General features: G+C 35.6%; 2 protein-coding genes across 3 annotated transcripts; one reads left to right on the top strand and one right to left on the bottom strand.

Moving 5' to 3' along the window:
* Positions 1-2: 2 nt before the first annotated feature.
* On the top strand, positions 3-2,820 carry LOC139936717 (diphthamide biosynthesis protein 3-like). Its single transcript, XM_071931603.1, has 3 exons — positions 3-203; positions 546-620; positions 1,307-2,820. The coding sequence occupies exons 1-3, from the start codon at positions 96-98 to the stop codon at positions 1,367-1,369; spliced, it is 246 nt and encodes an 81-aa protein (XP_071787704.1). The 5' UTR covers positions 3-95; the 3' UTR covers positions 1,370-2,820.
* A 113-nt stretch (positions 2,821-2,933) lies between these two features.
* LOC139936716 (uncharacterized) lies at positions 2,934-11,494 on the bottom strand. 2 transcript variants are annotated; one of them, XM_071931601.1, is made up of 8 exons: positions 11,377-11,494; positions 7,823-7,916; positions 7,518-7,617; positions 7,142-7,269; positions 6,148-6,238; positions 5,684-5,811; positions 4,835-4,961; positions 2,934-4,628 (listed from the first exon to the last, which is right to left on the bottom strand). In XM_071931601.1, exons 1-8 carry the CDS (start codon positions 11,384-11,386, stop codon positions 4,569-4,571), a joined length of 738 nt encoding a protein of 245 aa, XP_071787702.1. In that variant the 5' UTR covers positions 11,387-11,494; the 3' UTR covers positions 2,934-4,568. The 2 variants fall into 2 exon arrangements, with proteins under 2 accessions (XP_071787702.1, XP_071787701.1); XM_071931600.1 differs by lacking the exon at positions 11,377-11,494 and having other exon boundaries at positions 7,823-8,171.
* Between the last annotated feature and the right edge of the window lie 8,189 nt (positions 11,495-19,683).

Below are 19,683 nucleotides of genomic sequence, written 5' to 3'. Positions count from 1 at the left end.
GCCATTTTGTTACATGGCCTGTTTACTGTTGGGAAACAAGACACGTGTGTTATGAATACGGAACTCTCTAAAAACGAGTTCGATGCTATACAAACATGACAGTGTATCACGATGAAATCGAAATTGAAGATTTCGAGTATGACGAAGAAACGGAAACGTATCATTATCCGTGCCCATGCGGGGATAGATTCGAGATCACGAAGGTAATTTTTTTGCAGTTGTCAAAACAGTACACAAAATCGCATTGACCAGTTACAGTATATATGTATTGGAATGAATGGCATTCGATCCGAGGAAGGTCCGTCTCTCATCATGCATCTGGACTTTTCTATTAAATGATTTTCTAAAAACATTCAGTTCGCTCATGGGTGGAAGTAATTATATGGTTCACCCATCACATTGTTTTATACATGCCATTGGCATGGACATGATGATGATGATGGAGGAAGGTTTCTGTGACGTGCTTGTCGTGATTCTGTCGTCTTCTGCTAAATACATCTGATGATATATTTAACATTATGTTTTTGACATTTTACAAAATTCAGGAAGAGCTAAGTCAAGGTGAAGAAGATGCAACCTGTCCGAGCTGTTCTCTCATCCTCAAAGTTATTTATGACCCGGTGAGTAAGATATCAAGCTTATGAGTCAACTCGGTCCCAAGTCAACTCGGTCCCAAGTCAACTAGGTCCGTATGGTTGACAGGAAGTAATTGTATGTTTTATTTGAATTTGAAAAAAATGTCCTTGGACTTTGTACATCCCGCCCGAGCAAGCTTCCCAGTCTTGGGACAGAGTTGACTTGGGACCGAGTTGACTTGGGACCGAGTTGACTTGGGACCGAGTCGACTTGGGACCGAGTTGACCGGTACCCGTTAATTTGATCAGCCAAAAATACAATTTATAGAATATGTTTTTGTTTGTTTTTAGTTTTTATTTATTTATTTATGCACATCGCATGTGCAGCCCTGCTTCTGAGAATCTATTGAGAAAAAAAGACATGTGAAAAAGACTGGTGAACTGTAGTTAGGATAAACAATTAAACCCTGATCCCGAAGAAGGGTTATGACGATCGTTGCAACTATCTTCAAAAAAGGTACCACAACGCTTTACAACATTGTAAAGCGTTGTGGTACCTTTTTTGTGTACGAACACTATATAATTGCTTAGATTATTATTATTATTATTATTGTTATTATTGTTAACATTATTATTATTAACTACTAATGTCCAGTATACCTGTCTTCTCTATTTAAATCGCCAATGTGAAGTAAATTAATTACAGATTTTCTTTTTTTTGTGTATTTCAGGAAGATTTCATGATTGGAGAGGAAGTAGCTGCACCAAGTCAAAAAGGATTAGAAGTAGCATGATGATGGAAGCCCCTTTACCCCCCGCCCCCCTCTCCACCAACTTACTGTAGTCAATGAAGAGAGTGAACCTTCTTCTAAGTTCTAAACAGAAACCAAGGATGATGGTTCTACTAGTACAGAGTTTAAACATGTTGCAATCGTTTTCACTGCTGGAAATAGATGTCTTGTGATCTTACTTAACACCAGGATTAAAGTGTCTGACAAAGTAGAAGACTCAATGTCAACCCTCAACCCCTACCAACCCAAAGGACCTCTGTACCATGTTGCAGCCATCTTTTGTTTTCCAACTTTAAATAATTGGAGCCAAAAGTGGCTGGATGGGAAAATGGATTTGTGACTTTTTATGCCATGGGATTTAAGATACAAACATCGTAGAGATATTGCAGAAAGTCTGGAAATCAGATGAATGCAGTATGGGATAAAGTTCAGTCTGTTTATAGTTTTACGTTTTTGAGCAGGTCACAATTGAATTGGCTTTGGGATTATTATGAAGTATCATTGACTTGTTTGATTTGGTAATCATTGAACCAAAGTATTTCACGCAAATTGTAAATACAGAATGCAGCTTTTAAGCTGTATTAAAGTACGAGGTTCTACTTTCAATTGTCTTTTTAACTTTATATTTTTCTGTATGGAATTGAAAATGTTTCACACATGCAATGGATATCAGTTTTTACTCAAAGATTTGTTTTAAATAAAAAGTATAACTATCAAGGTTCTTTTTGTGTGTGCACAACACACTAGTATAAAACCATCACACAGCCTGCCATGTTCAGGGGTGGGTTTTCGTAGTCGTAACCAATAACTGTTGCGGTTGATTGAAATGGCATAGGTTAATTACTGTTTGTTTGTTTGTTTGAATGATCTTCCCATCAAGGGAACTTGGCAAACTCCAATAAACACCAAGTTGGCAACAGCCAATCTCTCTCACAAATGTCTATGATAATGAATTACACAAATCAAGAAATTGTGATTCATTAATTAGATGACAATATTTTTTCAAGTCATTGTGAAATCAGCAGTTAGCTGGGGGATTCAAACCCACAACCTTGTGATTGTAAGTCCTGCAGTCTAACCACTTGACCACGGGTACTGGCCAATGACTGAAACAGTTATTGGTGAAAGCCGCAAAAAAAAAACATCCAGACGAAAAGCCACAACAGTTACTTAAAATGTGCATATCCGCTTGTTATTATTCTAACGAAGTAAATAACATTTTAATTTTTAGCTAACTTGACATCATTTACATTTAAATACATGTACTGGTTTTGACTGAAACAACTACGAGTGGTATAGATTTTTTGGCCAGATAACGCACAAACAGATTGGACTTGGCTAAATAATTTATTTATGGCTATTATTTTCGTCTTTGTCTTTGATCATGTACAAGAAAATTAGTTTAACATTTTCAACAATTTTATTGTGAATAAATTATTTTGTTTATGCTGAAATCCTGTTACACTGAAGTTTCTTTTCAGAATTTGGTTTGAAAGAATTAATTGAACTTCAACCTGCAACCTCCTGATTAATATGCTGGTGTTCTACTAACTGTGGGTTAGTTTGTTGGAGACCTTCCTTATTTTGTCTTGAAAGGTCTTTGCGGGGTCAGAAGCAATTCAACATACCTCAGACAGTTTCGCTATTCCTATTTGAGGAGAGCGCGTCACGTGGGAGTGTATAAAAGACAGTTCCTTCATTCCTATTGGACGAGAGCAACAGCCAGGACAGTTGTGCCACATCACGCGATACGTGTAAAGCGCACAGCATTACCTTAAAAGGAGTTGTTTACCCGAGGGCGGTGGAGGACCTTACCATTACATAGCTGAAGGGGTGTTGTGTTGAAAGAAATCATTGAACAATTATAATTGTTACATTATTTTGACTTTTTGACCAAAGGTGTTGATGTTTTTTGACCGAAAAAGGTATGAATGGGAATCAAAGTGTGCTGAATCGGTTTTTAACTAGTGGTGTAAACCTGCCGAGGCCTGGTTCTTGATAATTTACCTTGACTTCGTCTCGGTAAAATTATCAAGTACCAGGCCTTGTTGGAATTAAACCACTAGTTGAAAACCTCTTCACCACACATTGATTCCCTTAATACTACATGGGAAGCGGCAGCATAAGGATCACCTGATAGGCAAAATAAACGTTTTGTTTTCCTGAACTGTTCAAATGTTTCAATTTTATATAAATGTGGATGATACAATCGTCGCATTTTTTTTTAGATGTCGCAGAAAATCTGGATCGAATATCATCCATCACACTGGAAGAATAATCCCTAAAAGGAAAACGGGAAGAAAATAACTCTGAAATACTTTTATCAATATTGTAAGAGTTGGTTTATTTATTTATTAACTGCACTGGCGGCCAAGCAGGCCAAAAAGTACAAGTAAAAATAGTTTCAGAGCAATTATGGGCAAAGGGCAAATACTTTTCTTTATTTTCTGTGTGTATACTTTTTCGTTGCAGGATGGTTTTATGTTCTATGTCAACGGTTGCAAATTAAATGGATATGACGGTGTGTCAGAAGCAAGAAATGTCGGGCAAGACTTCATATAAAAACGCCCAATGCTTTCAACCGAGCGGTTAAGAGCACTGAATTCAAACTCTGGTGTTTCTGATCAGCAGAGTGTGGGTTGGGTTTGAATCCCCAGCCGTGACACTGTGTCCTTGAGCAAGACACTTAACCATTGCTTCGTCCTTCGGATGGGACGTAAAGCCGTTGGTCCCATGTGTTGTGTAACGCATGTAAAAGAACCCAGTGCACTTATCGAAAAGAGTAGGGGTTCGCCCCGGTGTTCCTGGTTGTGGCTGCTTAATGCGCCGTAGCACCTTGTAAACCCTTATAAACTGCTAAATAATTGGGTCTCAGAATTCATCACTGCAATAACCTATCTTTCTGAAAGTTTGTATATACTCAGCGCCTTGAGTACCTTGTTTGGTAGATACGTGCGCTATATAAGACTTCGATATTATATATTATTATTATTATATCAGTATTGAGATATCACATCGATTGAGAATACATCATATAAATCTCACATCGATTGACAATAATGCCACAGCTTGGATAGTATAAATATAAAGTAACACTTTGAATATAATTTAATATCAATATGTTTATTTTTAAGAAGATTTAATCATTATATAATGTTCCATTATTTTAATAATATATTATTAAACACTTGATTTAATTCCGTTATGATTGAGAGTCGTAGCCGGTCTTCTTGCCACAACTGGTTACAAACAGTATTCCGTCCTGCAATATAAACAAAATAAAATGTATTTTAACTTTTCTATATGAAAAACACCTCTGATTTGCTTTCACTTTGTCAAATCAAAATCATGATTAATATAGTTCCATGAATGTAAGAGCAGACCTAAAATTTATAACTGTACAATAATGTAACCATGCAAGTAATAATTTACAAATGACGAAACTGCTTTGGTTTTGTTTGTTTGTACCTTGATGTATCCTGGTAGATTAGTCCATAAGTCTTTATTTGGAATAACATCTGTTCCTTCAGCATGGCGTACATATTTCATGAACAATGCACCACCTATGATGTACACAGTAACAAACACTGAAAACCTGCACAGTGAAAAACAAAGTTCTTATTGCAAAGACAATGTACTGCACATTATGGTAATTTAATTGTGTATTAAAGTGGTTCAAACTCATAACGATTATCAATTAATAATAGTGACGGTAAGGCCCCCAACATATCCCTTTAATTTATATGCAACCAGCCTAAGGTCATTCTGTTATATCCAATTGCTGCAAGTCAATCAATATGTAGAGCCGTGAGTGAGGCCCCCCCTCCCCCCCTCCCAAAAAAAAAGAGTTATGATGACGTCCTGAAAGTAACAAAAAAGAAAAAAAGTTTCTCCTCAAATTTGTATTTATTGCAATGGCATAAGCAGCCATCATGACATTCTGCTTTAAACTTCTCACACATACACTCTTGATTTGTTGAGATGTAGAACAAAGAGTCGTTCCAACAGCTTTATTCCACGTACTGCATCTCTTTGGAACTCCTTGCCTGGTGGATATTTCCCTATCCTACAACCTTGACTATTTTTAAGAGGAATATAAATTCCTGCCTCCAACCCTCGTACGTTATTTCCATGTTCAATCATTTTCTTCTTGAAGCCCCTTTCCTAAAGTGGCTTTTAGCCTTGTTTGGGGTGAACTCGCATTAAAAAAAAATAAAAATATTTGAAAAGCAACAGTTTAGAAGAGTTTGGAAAGGGAAACAAATTGGGATAATATATAAAATGTGCCAGACTGAGCTGAGTGTCATCTATACTCACAAGATGCAGAGAACTGAGCCTGGACTAAGTCCACCAGACCCTGGTGGCTGCGGTGGTTTGGCCGTTGTTTGAGGGGGGGTAGAACCACAGACTCCTGGACAGGCGCATTTACTTGTAAGTGTAAAAAACTGCAGGCATCGTTTCAAAAGAAAACAAGGAAATTACAAATCACATGACGAACAACGAAACATGACTAGTTACAAATAAACTATATCTATGAACATATGACACACAATTGTAAGTGAACTAAATTTACTCTCATATAGGCCCGTTTGAAGTTTACAACAAACGTTGACTTTTCCATATAAGTTGAAATACTTCATTGGAATCATCATTCTTTTCACTCCAATTCCATAACTAATATTATGTTATAGAATGAAACAAAATTAAAAACCCAGATGCATGTATGTAATAAAATGATGCATGTTCAAGTTTATGGAAAACAAAAGAAGGCCAAAACTTACATAAGTTGTGCCAAATCCACCCTCTGTGCCAAGTCTGTCTAATGTAGGTTCTTCTGCAGATGGGTCACACTTCAGTGTTACTTGAGATGTTCTGTTTAAAATACGGAAATATGAATGGTAAACAAATATAATATGAACTTCACTTTTGAGCGATCAAGATCAAGTTGCAATGTATTGTTAGCCCTAATTTGTCAGAGCCACAAGTAAATGTACTAACTTTTCAAAAAAGAAGATTTTGATATAGTTCGAATTGATTATCATTGATTTTACCAGATGTGTAAAAATCAGTTATGTGTTTTCATGAAAATAATTTCCATTCCTGTACAACAATTTTACTTGTTATTCGCACAATTTGAAAATAAATTGCTTTCATTTTTAGGAGCCCCTGACATGGTGTTTCTTTATCTTAAATGGCAAAAATAAACATACATTTAAAAGTAAAACATTTATTTTGATTTTGAGTAACTTTTTCCAAAGTTAAAGCCATTATACACTTTTGCTAAACAGTATCGTCCAAATCCCACACTTCGTGTATCACAACTTATATATAAAATAACAAACCTGTGAAAATTTAGGCTCAATCGGTCATCAAAATAACGAGAAAACCCACTCTTGTTACCGCACGTTTCGCCATGTCATGACATGTGTTTAAAATAAATCCGTAATTCTCGCAATCGAGAATTGATATTGTTTTAGTGTTTTCTCAAAAAGTAAAGCATTTCATGGAATAATATTTAAAGAGAAGTCTTTCACCATTACCTTCTGTAAAGTTATTTGTAAATTCGTGAACTTTTTTTCTCTTTTCTGTACCGAAAGTGTATAATGGCTTTAAGCTCATTTTTATTTAATGACATTTTGATCATTTCGAGAATGAAACTGCCATTAATGACCACTCAGCCAAGTGATTGGCCTGCAAAAAGTTAAGAACTTTCGCCACAACCAACCACAATTATTATTTTCTATACATGGAAAAGAAATGAACTTGACGGCTTACCTTGTTGTACCAAGGTTGTCCAAGTGTGAATATGAGACTAAATAGTCCTCATTTAAAATACTCCACGTTGACGTCACATCTCCAATATTGTAAGTTTCTGTTGGGTCTTGAGTTGATCTTTGACAAGCCTATATATAAAATCAGATGTGTAAAATATTATCATTAATTCGTTTGGCAGCAAACAGGTGTGAAATGCCAATGCCAAGCATTTGAACTAGATAGATGGACTTGAAAGAATTTCGTTGACAATATTGAAGAAAAATATATTACAACAATGACACAGCAAAATGTTCTATTGGTGACTGTTTTTTTTACCTATTATCCCCCATTTAAAAAAAAAAAAAGGAATAAAATACCTATGTGGGCTAGTACTTACAATGACATTACTGCACGTTGTGTCATAGGTGAATGTATAGCATGGATTAAAAGCATACTGCCATGGCTCCGCTGTACCCTGTGGAGGCTGGAATGTAAACCTGAGGCATACAAAGAAAACCAAAGAGTAATAAAAAAAAATTAAAAAAAATGCAATGTTTCATTTAATTCGAATTTTAGGTACAACATTAATAATTATCTTGGGAACACAAGGAAAAACATTTGAGCCCAGCACCCCCCCCCTTCCAAATCTACCTAGCCTTTTCTCCCTCCATGCCAAAAGTCCCCAAACAGTTAATTAATTACCTTGGCGCTTGGGATCCTTGATAGCCCAGTGACCGAATGTTGACTTCCTGGCCATCCAATGTCCTGCACGAACAGTCGTCAACTTTTGTGCATGCTGTTAAAGAGTGACAGCGGCCTAAGAAAAACAGTGCTACAACTAACGCAAATAATGTTGTGCCGTACGAAATGGTCATCGTGAAATAATGTGACAATTAAGGGTACATACTAAAATGAAAAATTAATTTCCGGGTATTACAGCAGTCCGTACATCGGTCATCAAACAGCCAACTCTAACTGAACTTTAAACCCGTGATCTAAATTGATTTGCAAAGTCAATATAAATCCGGGTATTTGTTTTGATCGAAGTAGACCATGCAGTGTATTTACGATAACAGATAGGTAGGTAGGCCTATGTTCAGAGGTGAAAGGGTGGGGGGGGGGGGGGGGGGGCTTCATCGATGTCCCCCTACCCTCCTTGAAATCTTCTTTTTTTTGTGTGATTGAATTTCTATCATATAAAATTTTAGTTGCGATAACGTAACACTCCTCCCGTCGGATAACCCGCCTTTGTAAATGTAAGGGTGCACTAAAATTAAAAAGAGAGCCCAAGGAAAGTGACACTGACAGTGTACAACTTGTGCACACTAGGACTCCCAATGATAAACTGAGCAGATGATTAAAGTTCAAGAGTCAATGATTTATCCTCTGCCATGTCTGTCATGAAAAACGTTGCGAGACTTTAGTGGGGGTCCCCATGCTGTATGGTACTAGGTAGTAGTAAGCGCTCGCTCACACTCCCCCTCGTTGGTCAGAAGTCTCTTAGAATAATTAACGGTCTCCTTATATGGCGCCCTCCTACGAGTTGTGTCGTTAAGTTTAGTTAACGGTCTCCTTATACAGCGCCCTCTTTGTTACAGGAACTTGCTTGGATATTAGAATTTAACTGCATAACTAATGAAATGAATGTACTAGGTGAAATTGAAAGGCATCTATAAGTTCTTATAACTCAGTATAAAGATGATTATGGACGGGGATTTACCTGTCTAGATGCCGCTTGAGACCGATCTAGTATAAAGTGTTTTGAATTTACGTTTTTGGGAAGCTGCAACTGATCCTCCATGGTTTACCACAACCGGAATCCCCAAATACAGCACATAATGATATAGGCCTATGGGTGCTTCAGCAACTTCTAAAAGGAGACTTAATAATCGTAGGCTTTAAAGTTGGTCCTAATTTGGCTTGGGAAGTGGAAGTGCTTCACGAAAACTGCGGGCAGGAAATCAGTTTTATTTATTTATTTATTTTTTAAATCTATTTATTTATTTATTTTTTATGGGGGGGGGGGGAGTGTTCTGAACTAGCAACTAAAAAGGAGTCTGAAGTTTTTCAAAATATGTTGATTTGGTTTCAATGAGAGAGAGAGGGTGCGTTGCCAACAGAAAAGCTGATCGGGCAATGTATCCAACATCTGTATTGATGGGCCCATCATAGTGATATGTTTTGCGATAAGAGGGTTGGCTTTTATACTGCGGTTATTTGTTGTGTAGTAATATTGTTGGTGGACACGTTAATCTGTGCATATTAATAATCAAATAATCAAATTCTCAAACTTTTTAGTGTCATCATATTCACAAAAAAATTAGTTCACGAAGGGACCATAAAAAAATCTGTCAAAAATCACAAATTTGGCAAATCAGTTCAGAAACAAATAATAATACACATTACAGTTTAAGTTTTCAGTACCCAATACTGTCGCAATGGTTTTGTAACAATTAGTATAAACAACTTATTAACAATATTATGCCTACTAAATTTGTCATTTGGAACTTCCACAAAGTGGCCCATCTCAACTCAAATCGCTACATCAAAGTTTACTTGTGTGACATTTGCATCCAATTCCTTATAGTCGAGAACAAGTAGGATGACTGTTCTTGTTTCATCCGCTCAAACGACAATGTGAAAACACCAGGAAAGGTAGAGTCTAGGACTAAGAATAGTTAGTTTTGATAAATTGAAAGTAAACATTAAGACTAATAATCAAAAGCCATCCCAAAGAAATAGCAAGAACATTAAGTTCTCTTTCTACCGTCAGGTTTCCGACTATTTAAAAACCAGCCTATACTTAACTGATTGCATACAGTTGCATTTGACCAGTACCCAATCCGAATCACTTTTGATTAGGCCTGGGCGACTCGAACATGTAGTGTCGTAGTCTCGACTCAAATTATTAGTTGTCGTGACTTCTGTTTTTCAACTACTGGATTAATCATGCTGCCTAAATTATGATGCACTAGTTACACAAATAGTCTGATTTCTAGAAAAATAGTCTCGACTACTATCCATGACTACCTGTTTGGTTTGGTTGGTAAACCATTTGGGTTGCTCACGACAATTCACAACAACAACATATTCCTACAAAACATAATCAGATTCAGAGACATCATGCAGTGACTATTGCACTTGCAGGCATCCTCATCTTACCAATTTCACGGTATTATGCCTTTTTCTTTGAATTGGGAAAAAAATAATGATGCCATATCAACCGATGCCCTAATTTCTTCATTTGTTAAAATGAAGTATGCAAATATATAGTAACCACACAATTTGTATCTATCTAGGGACTGTTTACATTGCGCACAGAGAGGTAAAAGATTTGCCACGTTTTAAGGGACACCTCGAAAACGGGACCTCCTACATGACAGCACGCATACAAAAATGCATCTTGTTGAGTAAGAATTCAAAATTGGTTGTGACTTAACAATCTCATCATAGCTGAGTTGCAACTATTTGAAGTGCGACGTCTAGAATAGTATACAAATATTGAGTGGCTCAGAGTGGAATGGGAGGAATGTTATCGAAAGGTAAAATTTGGACTTCCATTTCACGAGGCGAAGCCGATTGAAATAGAACAGTCAAAATTTTACCGAATTACAGCCACTCAATATTTGTTTTATATAACTGACATAGATCCTTGTCATTTGATGTATTTTGAAATTTTGTACAATGCACAAATTTTTAATAGCAATCAGATCACAATCTTTTGCACAGGTGCTCCTTTGTTTTACCGGTTGCGCTGTACTGCTCAAAAACATTGGTAACACTAACAAGGATGATCCTAACTGTTGAATGGGAAATGCTATTCCCCATGGGCGAATATAGGTCTTTTTGATCGTCCGTGCAGATGGGCATGATGGGAGTATAGTGAATGTCACGTGAAGTAAGTTCCACCATTCACCAATCAAATGACAAGGATCTGTATGTCAGTTAATACTTAACACTGTGTGAACAACTCAACAAGGTGGTCTATCCCCGACCCAGATCCCAGGGCTAGGGCAGGACTAACATTAATTAACAAAATAACATAACTAAACCAATTCATTCGTAACCAAATTTAGTCATTTATTATAGTTGTTTTATTTAGGGTTTAGTTAGGGTCCCCGGTCTTCTCCTGTACCCAACTAACAGTATTATTTAATAGGTTTCCGCATAGGGAGATTTTCTGTATCCTGCCACCACTGTCATGACTGTTTCACAATTAATTAAATGATAAAATTAGAAAATGAAACACTACATACCAACAGCCATATTTTGTCTTCAAGCTGAATTTGTTGACGTCCACCAGCAAGCAGCAGACGACACCAACAAATATAGATGGTCACGGAAGGAAGAAGTCGACAACTTTTTTTTTTTAACGGTCCCCATAAATAGCGCTCTCATTGGTCAGAAGTGTCTTAGTTTAGTTAACGGTCTCCTTACATAGCGCCATCAACGGTGGAGTTCAGCTGCGACTGGTCCCTTGTCTTTAACTGGTGTCCGCAATGATAAAGAATGGCACTGGACTATGGCGTGTCAAACGTTGCATTATTCGATAATGTACAATATAATGTGCGATGTTTCTCATAATATATGCGATAATTGTCACATATGTGCGATATTCATTTGATGTATGCAATAAATGTAATATATATGCAATAAATGTAATATATATGCAATAAATGTAATATATATGCAATAAATGTAATATATGTGCAATAAATGTAATATATATGCAATAAATTGTAATATATGTGCGATAAATTGTAATATATGTGCGATAAATTGTAATATATGTGCGATAAATTGTAATATATGTGCGATAAATTGTAATATATGTGCGATAAATTGTAATATATGTGCGATAAATTGTAATATATGTGCGATAAATTGTAATATATGTGCGATAAATTGTAATATATGTGCGATAAATTGTAATATATGTGCAATAATTTGCAATATATGTGCGATAATTTGCAATATATATGCGATAATTTTTAATATATGTTTGATAATTTTGTAGTATATTATATGCGATCATTTGTATGCGATGTTTTGTGACGATATACATATGCGATAATTTAATATACATGTGCGATGTTCGTTCTTATATATGTGCGAAAACGGAATTGTGGGATATAGTATGACTTCCTGTCCACTTGATCCCCGTATCCGTAATGTTTTAGATCGGGCCAGACTATACTCTTGACGGTATAGTGTGGTTCCTATGGTTCAATGAGATTGGCGTAGGGTTTATAGTGATGGTCAGGGTACGAGACTCGAGCAGCGTATTTCCGAAATAGCCAGCCAGCCGCGTATTCGGATAATAGAACACATACAGTACAGGGAGGTGACAAAATGTTGCATTTTGCTCAAATCTGAAGGTGAAGATCTGTTTTACTCGAACGAATTCTGCAATATTAGCATAATTTAGATATGTTAATTGATAATATGTCAATTTCATAGCTTCACATGATTAAAAAAATAATTTATAAAAAGTGAAAAACATTAACAAAACGTCAAAAAATGACCCGCAAACAAAAAGGCAAAAATTTGTAGTTTGTATTTTTGGCATTTTTTAATATGTCAAAAAATCATCACTGTGAAATACAAAACCATAACTTGAAAAGAGTTTATACCCTTCGTTAAAACAAAACATTTAATTTGTAATCCAGAACTTTCAAGACTAATATAGTGGGCGTATCAAATTTTGGAGCTGGGTAAATTTGGTTCACTATCTAGTGGTTAATTAACCACAGTTATTCTGACGCCATTGTCAATGTACATTCCGCCCAATTACATAGACGGTGGACTTAAACACAATTTGAAAAGAATTTGAACCCTTCGTTAAGACAAAAAGTTGCTTTCTTGTTCCAGAATCTTGAAGGAAGATAGACTAAGGGTATCAAATTTTGAGCTGGCTAACTTGGTCAACTATTATTGATTCTGCAATAAAAAGAAAATGTTTGTCTTATCAATTACTAAATAAATTTTTTTATTGTTCGTAAGCATATACTCTTATGTTTGGAAGAAAAACACTTCTATTTCCAGGTGACTTTAAATTGTAGAACAGTTACAGTTAGTAAATTACCGAGCTATATCTGAAACACTCATGATTGATTATTTTTAATTGTTGTCAATAAAATTTAAAAGTTCTTGTGCTATAAAAATTCAACTGTGTCTTGTTTGCAAAATCATTTTTCAAATTTTTGGAATATTAAGCACCACATTTATAGTTATGGTGTTGTATTTCACAGTGATGTTTTTTGACATATTAAAAAATGCAAAAAACACAAAATACAAATTTTTGCCTTTTTGTTTGCGGGTCATTTTTTGACGTTTTGTTAATGTTTTTCACTTTTTATAAATTATTTCTTTAATCATGTGAAGCTATGAAATTGACATATTATCAATTAACATATCTAAATTATGCTAATATTGCAGAATTCGTTCGAGTAAAACAGATCTTCACCTTCAGATTTGAGCAAAATGCAACATTTTGTCACCTCCCTGTACTGTATGTGTTCTATTATCCGAATACGCGGCTGGCTGGCTATTTCGGAAATACGCTGCTCGAGTCTCATACCCTGACCATCAGTATAAACCCTACGCCAATCTCATTGAACCATAGGAACCATACTATACCGTCCACAGTATAGTCTGGCCCGATCCAAAACATTACGGATACGGGGATCAAGTGGACAGGAAGCCATACTATATCCCACAATTCCGTTTTCGCACATTATAAGAACGAACATCGCACATGTATATTAAATTATCGCATATGTATACCGTCACAAAACATCGCATACAAATGATCGCATATAATATACTACAAAATTATCAAACATATATTAAAAATTATCGCATATATATTGCAAATTATCGCACATATATTGCAATTTATCGCACATCCCAGGTGAAAATTCCAGTTGAAACCAGTTCAACTGGTTTTAACTGGTCCCAACTGGTCCAGTTGAACTGGGATTTGGTAACTGGTTTAACTGGTTTTTAACTGGTTAACAGGTTTTGAACTGGTTTGACTGGTTTCGAACTGGTTTGACTGGTTTTGAACTGGTTTAACTGGTTTCGAACTGGTTTTAAACTGGTTTGACTGGTTTTGAACTGGTTTTACTGATTTAAACTGGTTTTGAACTGGTTTAAAATGGTTTAGCTGGTACAAACTGTTTTGTGACTTGTCTGAACTGGTTTTCAACTGGTACCAACTGGTCCAACTGGTTTTGAGTGCATCAACTGTTGTCACCAGTTAGCAGGTTTGCTTATTATTATGACTGACAGACAGACAGTCTGACTAACATGTAGCCCGGCGGACAGTCAGTTAGCCTAAAACTTTTGTCATCATCATCAAAAGTGCTAAGATTTTAATCATGCTAAGATCGAGCACATTACCCCTGTAGGTTCCGATCCAAGTATACACTTTTTGGGCTTTGCTTTCTACCTATGGTGTGTAATTTTGAAGTGCGCTGACCAATATGATACACCAAAATTTGTTTTAGTACCAAATTATAACTACATGTATATAAACTTACACACATTTAAGTGTAACTTTTGTTATACCTACAATGGTTTTGAATAAACATAGAGTTCTATATTTGTGCATAATTAATTAGATCCCGCCCATTTAATTCTAACAAATTGCATTTATGTTTTTGTTCAGTATAATATTTACTTTAATTTGGGGATGTGAATTTAATGAGTGGATTTCCATTTTTTGTATAAACCATCAATGATGGGCAACTGTGGGAAACAAAACACAAACAACAATCTGGTTCCAACTGGTCCCTGTTTAAGAATGACAGTTTTGGTAACTGGTTTCAACTGGTCGATGTTCATGAGAATTATTAAGACCAGTTGGTAACTTTTTCCTTCAACTGGTTTCAACTGGTCCCTGTTCATGAGAATAACCAGTTGGTAACTGATCCTTTCAACTAGTTTCAACAATGGTCTCTGTGGGTGAGAAAATCCAGTTACTTAATTGGTTTCAACTGTCCCTGTTCATAAGAATTAGTGTGACCAGTTGGTAACTGGTTCCTTCAACTGGTTTTAACTGGTCCCTGTTCATGAGAATAACCAGTTGGTAACTGGTTCCTCCAACTATATAATTTCAACTGGTCCCTTTGGTAATTATTTCCAGTTGGTGACTGGTTCTTTCAACTGGTTCCTGTTGACACCACATGAATGGCCAGTTGCTAACTGGTTCCTCAACTGGTTGCAACTAGTTCCTGTTGACACAACAAGAATTACCAGTTGGTAACTGGTTCCTTCAACTGGTTTGAACTGGTTCCTGTTTACACCACAATAACTACCAGTTGGCAACTATTTCCTTCAACTGTTTTCAACTGGTCCCTGTTTACACCACAATATTACCAGTTGGCAACGACTTCCTTCAACTGGTTTCAACTGGTCCCTGTTGACACAACAAGAATTACCAGTTGGCAACTACTTCCTTCAACTGGTTTCAACTGGTCCTCGTTGACACAACAAGAATTACCAGTTGGTAACTACTTCCTTCAACTGGTTTCAACTGGTCCCTGTTGACACAACAAGAACTACCAGTTGGTAACTACTTCCTTCAACTGGTTTCAACTGGATTTTTTTCAAACCAGTTGAATCCAACTGGTACAAGTTGGACACCAGTTAATTCCAGTTGAACCCAGTTGAAACCAGTTGACTGTTCAACTGGTTTCAACTGGATTTTTCACCTGGGATATATTACAATTTATCGCACATATATTACAATTTATCGCACATATATTACAATTTATCGCACATATATTACAATTTATCGCACATATATTACAATTTATCGCACATATATTACAATTTATCGCACATATATTACAATTTATTGCATATATATTACATGTATTGCATATATAATACATTTATTGCATACATCAAATGAATATCGCATATATGTGACAATTATCGCATATATATGAGAAACATCGCACATATATTGTACGTTATCGAATAATGCAACGTTTGACACGCCATATAAGGCGGCTAAAACTTGAAAATTAAGCTCTTTTTGACAGCTTTCAGAACTGACAGTTTGCTCATAATTGCCTTATGGAAACAGGACAATGTGCTTTTGATATTAGGGTAAGTTACGATATGAAGAAATGTAACAGTTGTTTTTCTTTTGCCTAATTAGTAAAATAGGATGGTCATGATAATTGCCAATTAGTGAGTCACACAGTCACACCATGCATATGCACACTGCGCAAACAAATGGCAGGCTTATTTTGTGCTGCATCTTTTTCGTTAAAAAGGGCAGGTAGATATTTGAATTGCACGCTCATATCAATTTGAAGCCCCTACTGAACTGGGCAAAGTTTCACAAAGCTATTAAATTAAGCACAAAATACTGATTGACAAATTCCTTTGTTATTTTTAACCTACTGTTTTAATTACTTTTTCATTTAACTTAGAAGTTAAGTTACCTTAGATAAGCTTTGTTATTTTTTATACTTTCCTTTATTTATAAAATAAAAACCAAGGCCCAAGCTGAGCTGAGTGGGGCTCACACACAGTCACAGCCACACACATAACAATAATTTTAAACTATCATCAACCATGTCGACAGCTCTCCATTGCATTGATTGTTACCTAGTAAGTTTTTATGCTAACAATTATTTTGAGTAATTGGCATTAGTCATTATAGTGTCAACTGGCTTTGAATAGAGTGATTTTTTTTATAATTTTACTTTACATTTGAAAATGTTTAAACCACAATCTCATTGACCTAACTTGTCCTATAATATTAAAATTGTATAATATTGTCAATCTTTAGTAATACAAATTAAAATTCCAGACGCCTGTCCATAATCACTCAGTCTCTTTTTGTCACTTTCCTTTCAATATCCACATGCTTTCCCTGTTTTGCATTTATATTACTAAAGAAATATTTTTTTTTTCAATTTACACTAATTTACAGATACTGTTCAGACAGTGAGGACATCTCTGGACTTTACATGGGAAACTTGTGACAAGGAGCCAAGATTCATTAAAAGTTCAAGACCAGCAAAGGTAATATTGATGTTTCAAGTTATAAAAATTGTTAAAACCTTCGGACAGTGTGAAAATGTTGTAAACTTTAATACACGATTACTTTGTTCAGTAGGATTATTTTTCAATGAGTCAAACTACAGGAGAAAGGGGCTGAAATTCAATTTTACAAAGGCTACTTTAGAAAACAATAAATTATGAAAAGGGGACATAGAAAAGGGTAACCTACTAAGGTTGTGTTTTCAAGCTCAATTACCAATTCTCAAGAAAAATACAAATTAAAAGTACTTCTATTAATCAAGAGTTTAAGGGGGTATCCATTTATTTGTTGATCATAAATTAACCTTTCACTCATTTTTTTGTTAATCGGAAATTAACCTCTCAATCAATTTTTTTGTTTATTTTCTCACTCTGCAGGCAATGTTTCGTAAACAAGGGACAAGAACTCATCAGTAGGATTTGAAGCATTGCATGGTTGGAGTAATAACCAGGTGATGTTTGGGGTAGCACCATTTGTAAATCTCTTTTGAGTGATGTTGGTTCTCAACCAGTGGATGAAAACAGACAATTTCCTCAGAACACTATTCACAAGAGATTTTCACCTTGCACACACATCACCTGAAGAACCCATCAGAAGAAACATCAGCCATCAATGCTAATGATGTTGGAATTGTATTACACGATACTAAACTGCTTAAAAAAGTGCTAGAAAAATACAAGTGAGAATTAAAGCTTAACAGTTTTTTGACAATTAGTTATAATATAGAGAATACTTGTGACGTTCAACAACAACTTCTTGGTGTTATGTTAACATTGACAGTTTAACCAAATTTATTTGGACTCGTTCATTGACAAATCAGAGAAAACCTACATGAATCACACAAGGCTACTTGTCAGGAATTTTATCTTTGCAACTTTCTAAAATTTGTATTGAACATTGGTGTGTTTGTTTATAAGAAAAAATGTAAACCACTGAAGCAATTTGTAAATAAAACATTGTTTATTCATTGGAAATATTCAACAATGTTTGATCCCTTTGTTTGTTTTTTTCGACTCCATTGATTTTGAGGCAGACTCATAATTTTCCCCTGGCAAAAAGCCCAGTTACAGTGAACGCTCTGTTTTTCATGAAAGTTTTGCCACCAAAAAGTTTCCAACAAAAGAATTTTCTTAAAATAATTGAAAAAACACCCTATCAAGTCGGGTCTGGTCGTGGAAATGTAAGCATGTAAAATTGTTCAATAGGTATTGATTTTTGGGTAGTTAATAATATTGGTTATTCATTATTAACTCACTAAGGTTTCTTATCATCAATTGAGAAGGGAAAACACAAGGTTCCTGGCTACTATTCTCTTCTATAGACAAGCATTCAAATGAACATTCCACAGCAGTTTATAAGGTTGTTAAAACGTGATTCAATTAGGATCAAGATAAAAATGACCTTTCTTAGGCTCATATTGGACAGAAGTGTTAACGTCTAGTTTATTTAACGGTCCCAATGATTAGCGCCCTCTTACAGTTCGATAAACCAGGTACTCCATGACGTCATCATCACACAACCTCTCTTTGTGGGCGGTCACCCCGCATCTTCGATCGTGCCCAAGATTTTCGCTTCCCGCTCGACCCCATGCTTTGCTGCTGCAGGAGGTATGGGGTAGATGTTTTTTTAACGGTCCCCTTGTATACCTCCCTCTACGGTCGTACTAGTTTCAAACCACTACCCCCCCCCCCCACCCTCGATGACGTCACATTCATAAAGACAAAACTTTATCCGGCGGCCGCCATTTAATTCCTCGGTTAAGGCGGCTAAAACTTGAAAATTAAGCTCTTTTTGACAGCTTTCAGAACTGACAGTTTGCTCATAATTGCCTTATGGAAACAGGACAATGTGCTTTTGATATTAGGGTAAGTTACGATATGAAGAAATGTAACAGTTGTTTTTCTTTTGCCTAATTAGTAAAATAGGATGGTCATGATGATGATTGCCAATTAGTGAGTCACACACCATGCATATGCACACTGCGCAAACAAATGGCAGGCTTATTTTGTGCTGCATCGTTTTCGTGAAAAAGAGCAGGTAGATATTTGAATTGCACGCTCATATCAATTTGAAGCCCCTACTGAACTGGGCAAAGTTTCACAAAGCTATTAAATTAAGCACAAAATACTGATTGACAAATTCCTTTGTTATTTTTAACCTACTATTTTAATTACTTTTTAATTTAACTTAGAAGTTAAGTAACCTTAGATAAGCTTTGTTATTTTTTATACTTTCCTTTATTTATAAAATAAAAACCAAGGCCCAACCTGAGCTGAGTGGGGCTCACACACAGTCACAGCCACACACATAACAATGATTTTAAACTATCATCAACCATGTCAACAGCTCTCCATTGCATTGATTGTTACCTAGTAAGTTTTTATGCTAACAATTATTTTGAGTAATTGGCATTAGTCATTATAGTGTCAACTGGCTTTGAATAGAGTGATTTTTTTTTATAATTTTACTTTACATTTGAAAATGTTTAAACCACAAT

This window comes from Asterias amurensis, chromosome 4 (assembly GCF_032118995.1).
Source record: "Asterias amurensis chromosome 4, ASM3211899v1".
Taxonomy (NCBI): Eukaryota; Metazoa; Echinodermata; class Asteroidea; order Forcipulatida; family Asteriidae; genus Asterias; species Asterias amurensis.
Note: the sequence above shows the minus strand (reverse complement) of the source record. Positions and strands in the feature narration are given on the sequence as shown.

What these genes read in the sequence shown, in the direction of transcription:
- LOC139936717 (XM_071931603.1), top strand. Translation starts at nt 96, where the DNA reads ATGACAGTGTATCACGATGAAATCGAAATTGAAGATTTCGAGTATGAC. An exon ending in ATAGATTCGAGATCACGAAG is followed by an intron (nt 204 to 545) that starts GTAATTTTTTTG and finishes TACAAAATTCAG; the next exon opens with GAAGAGCTAAGTCAAGGTGA. An exon ending in TCAAAGTTATTTATGACCCG is followed by an intron (nt 621 to 1,306) that starts GTGAGTAAGATA and finishes TGTGTATTTCAG; the next exon opens with GAAGATTTCATGATTGGAGA.
- LOC139936716 (XM_071931600.1), bottom strand. Translation starts at nt 7,995, where the DNA reads ATGACCATTTCGTACGGCACAACATTATTTGCGTTAGTTGTAGCACTG. An exon ending in CAAGGATCCCAAGCGCCAAG is followed by an intron (nt 7,618 to 7,822) that starts GTAATTAATTAA and finishes TGTATGCCTCAG; the next exon opens with GTTTACATTCCAGCCTCCAC. An exon ending in GGCTCAGTTCTCTGCATCTT is followed by an intron (nt 4,962 to 5,683) that starts GTGAGTATAGAT and finishes TTCACTGTGCAG; the next exon opens with GTTTTCAGTGTTTGTTACTG.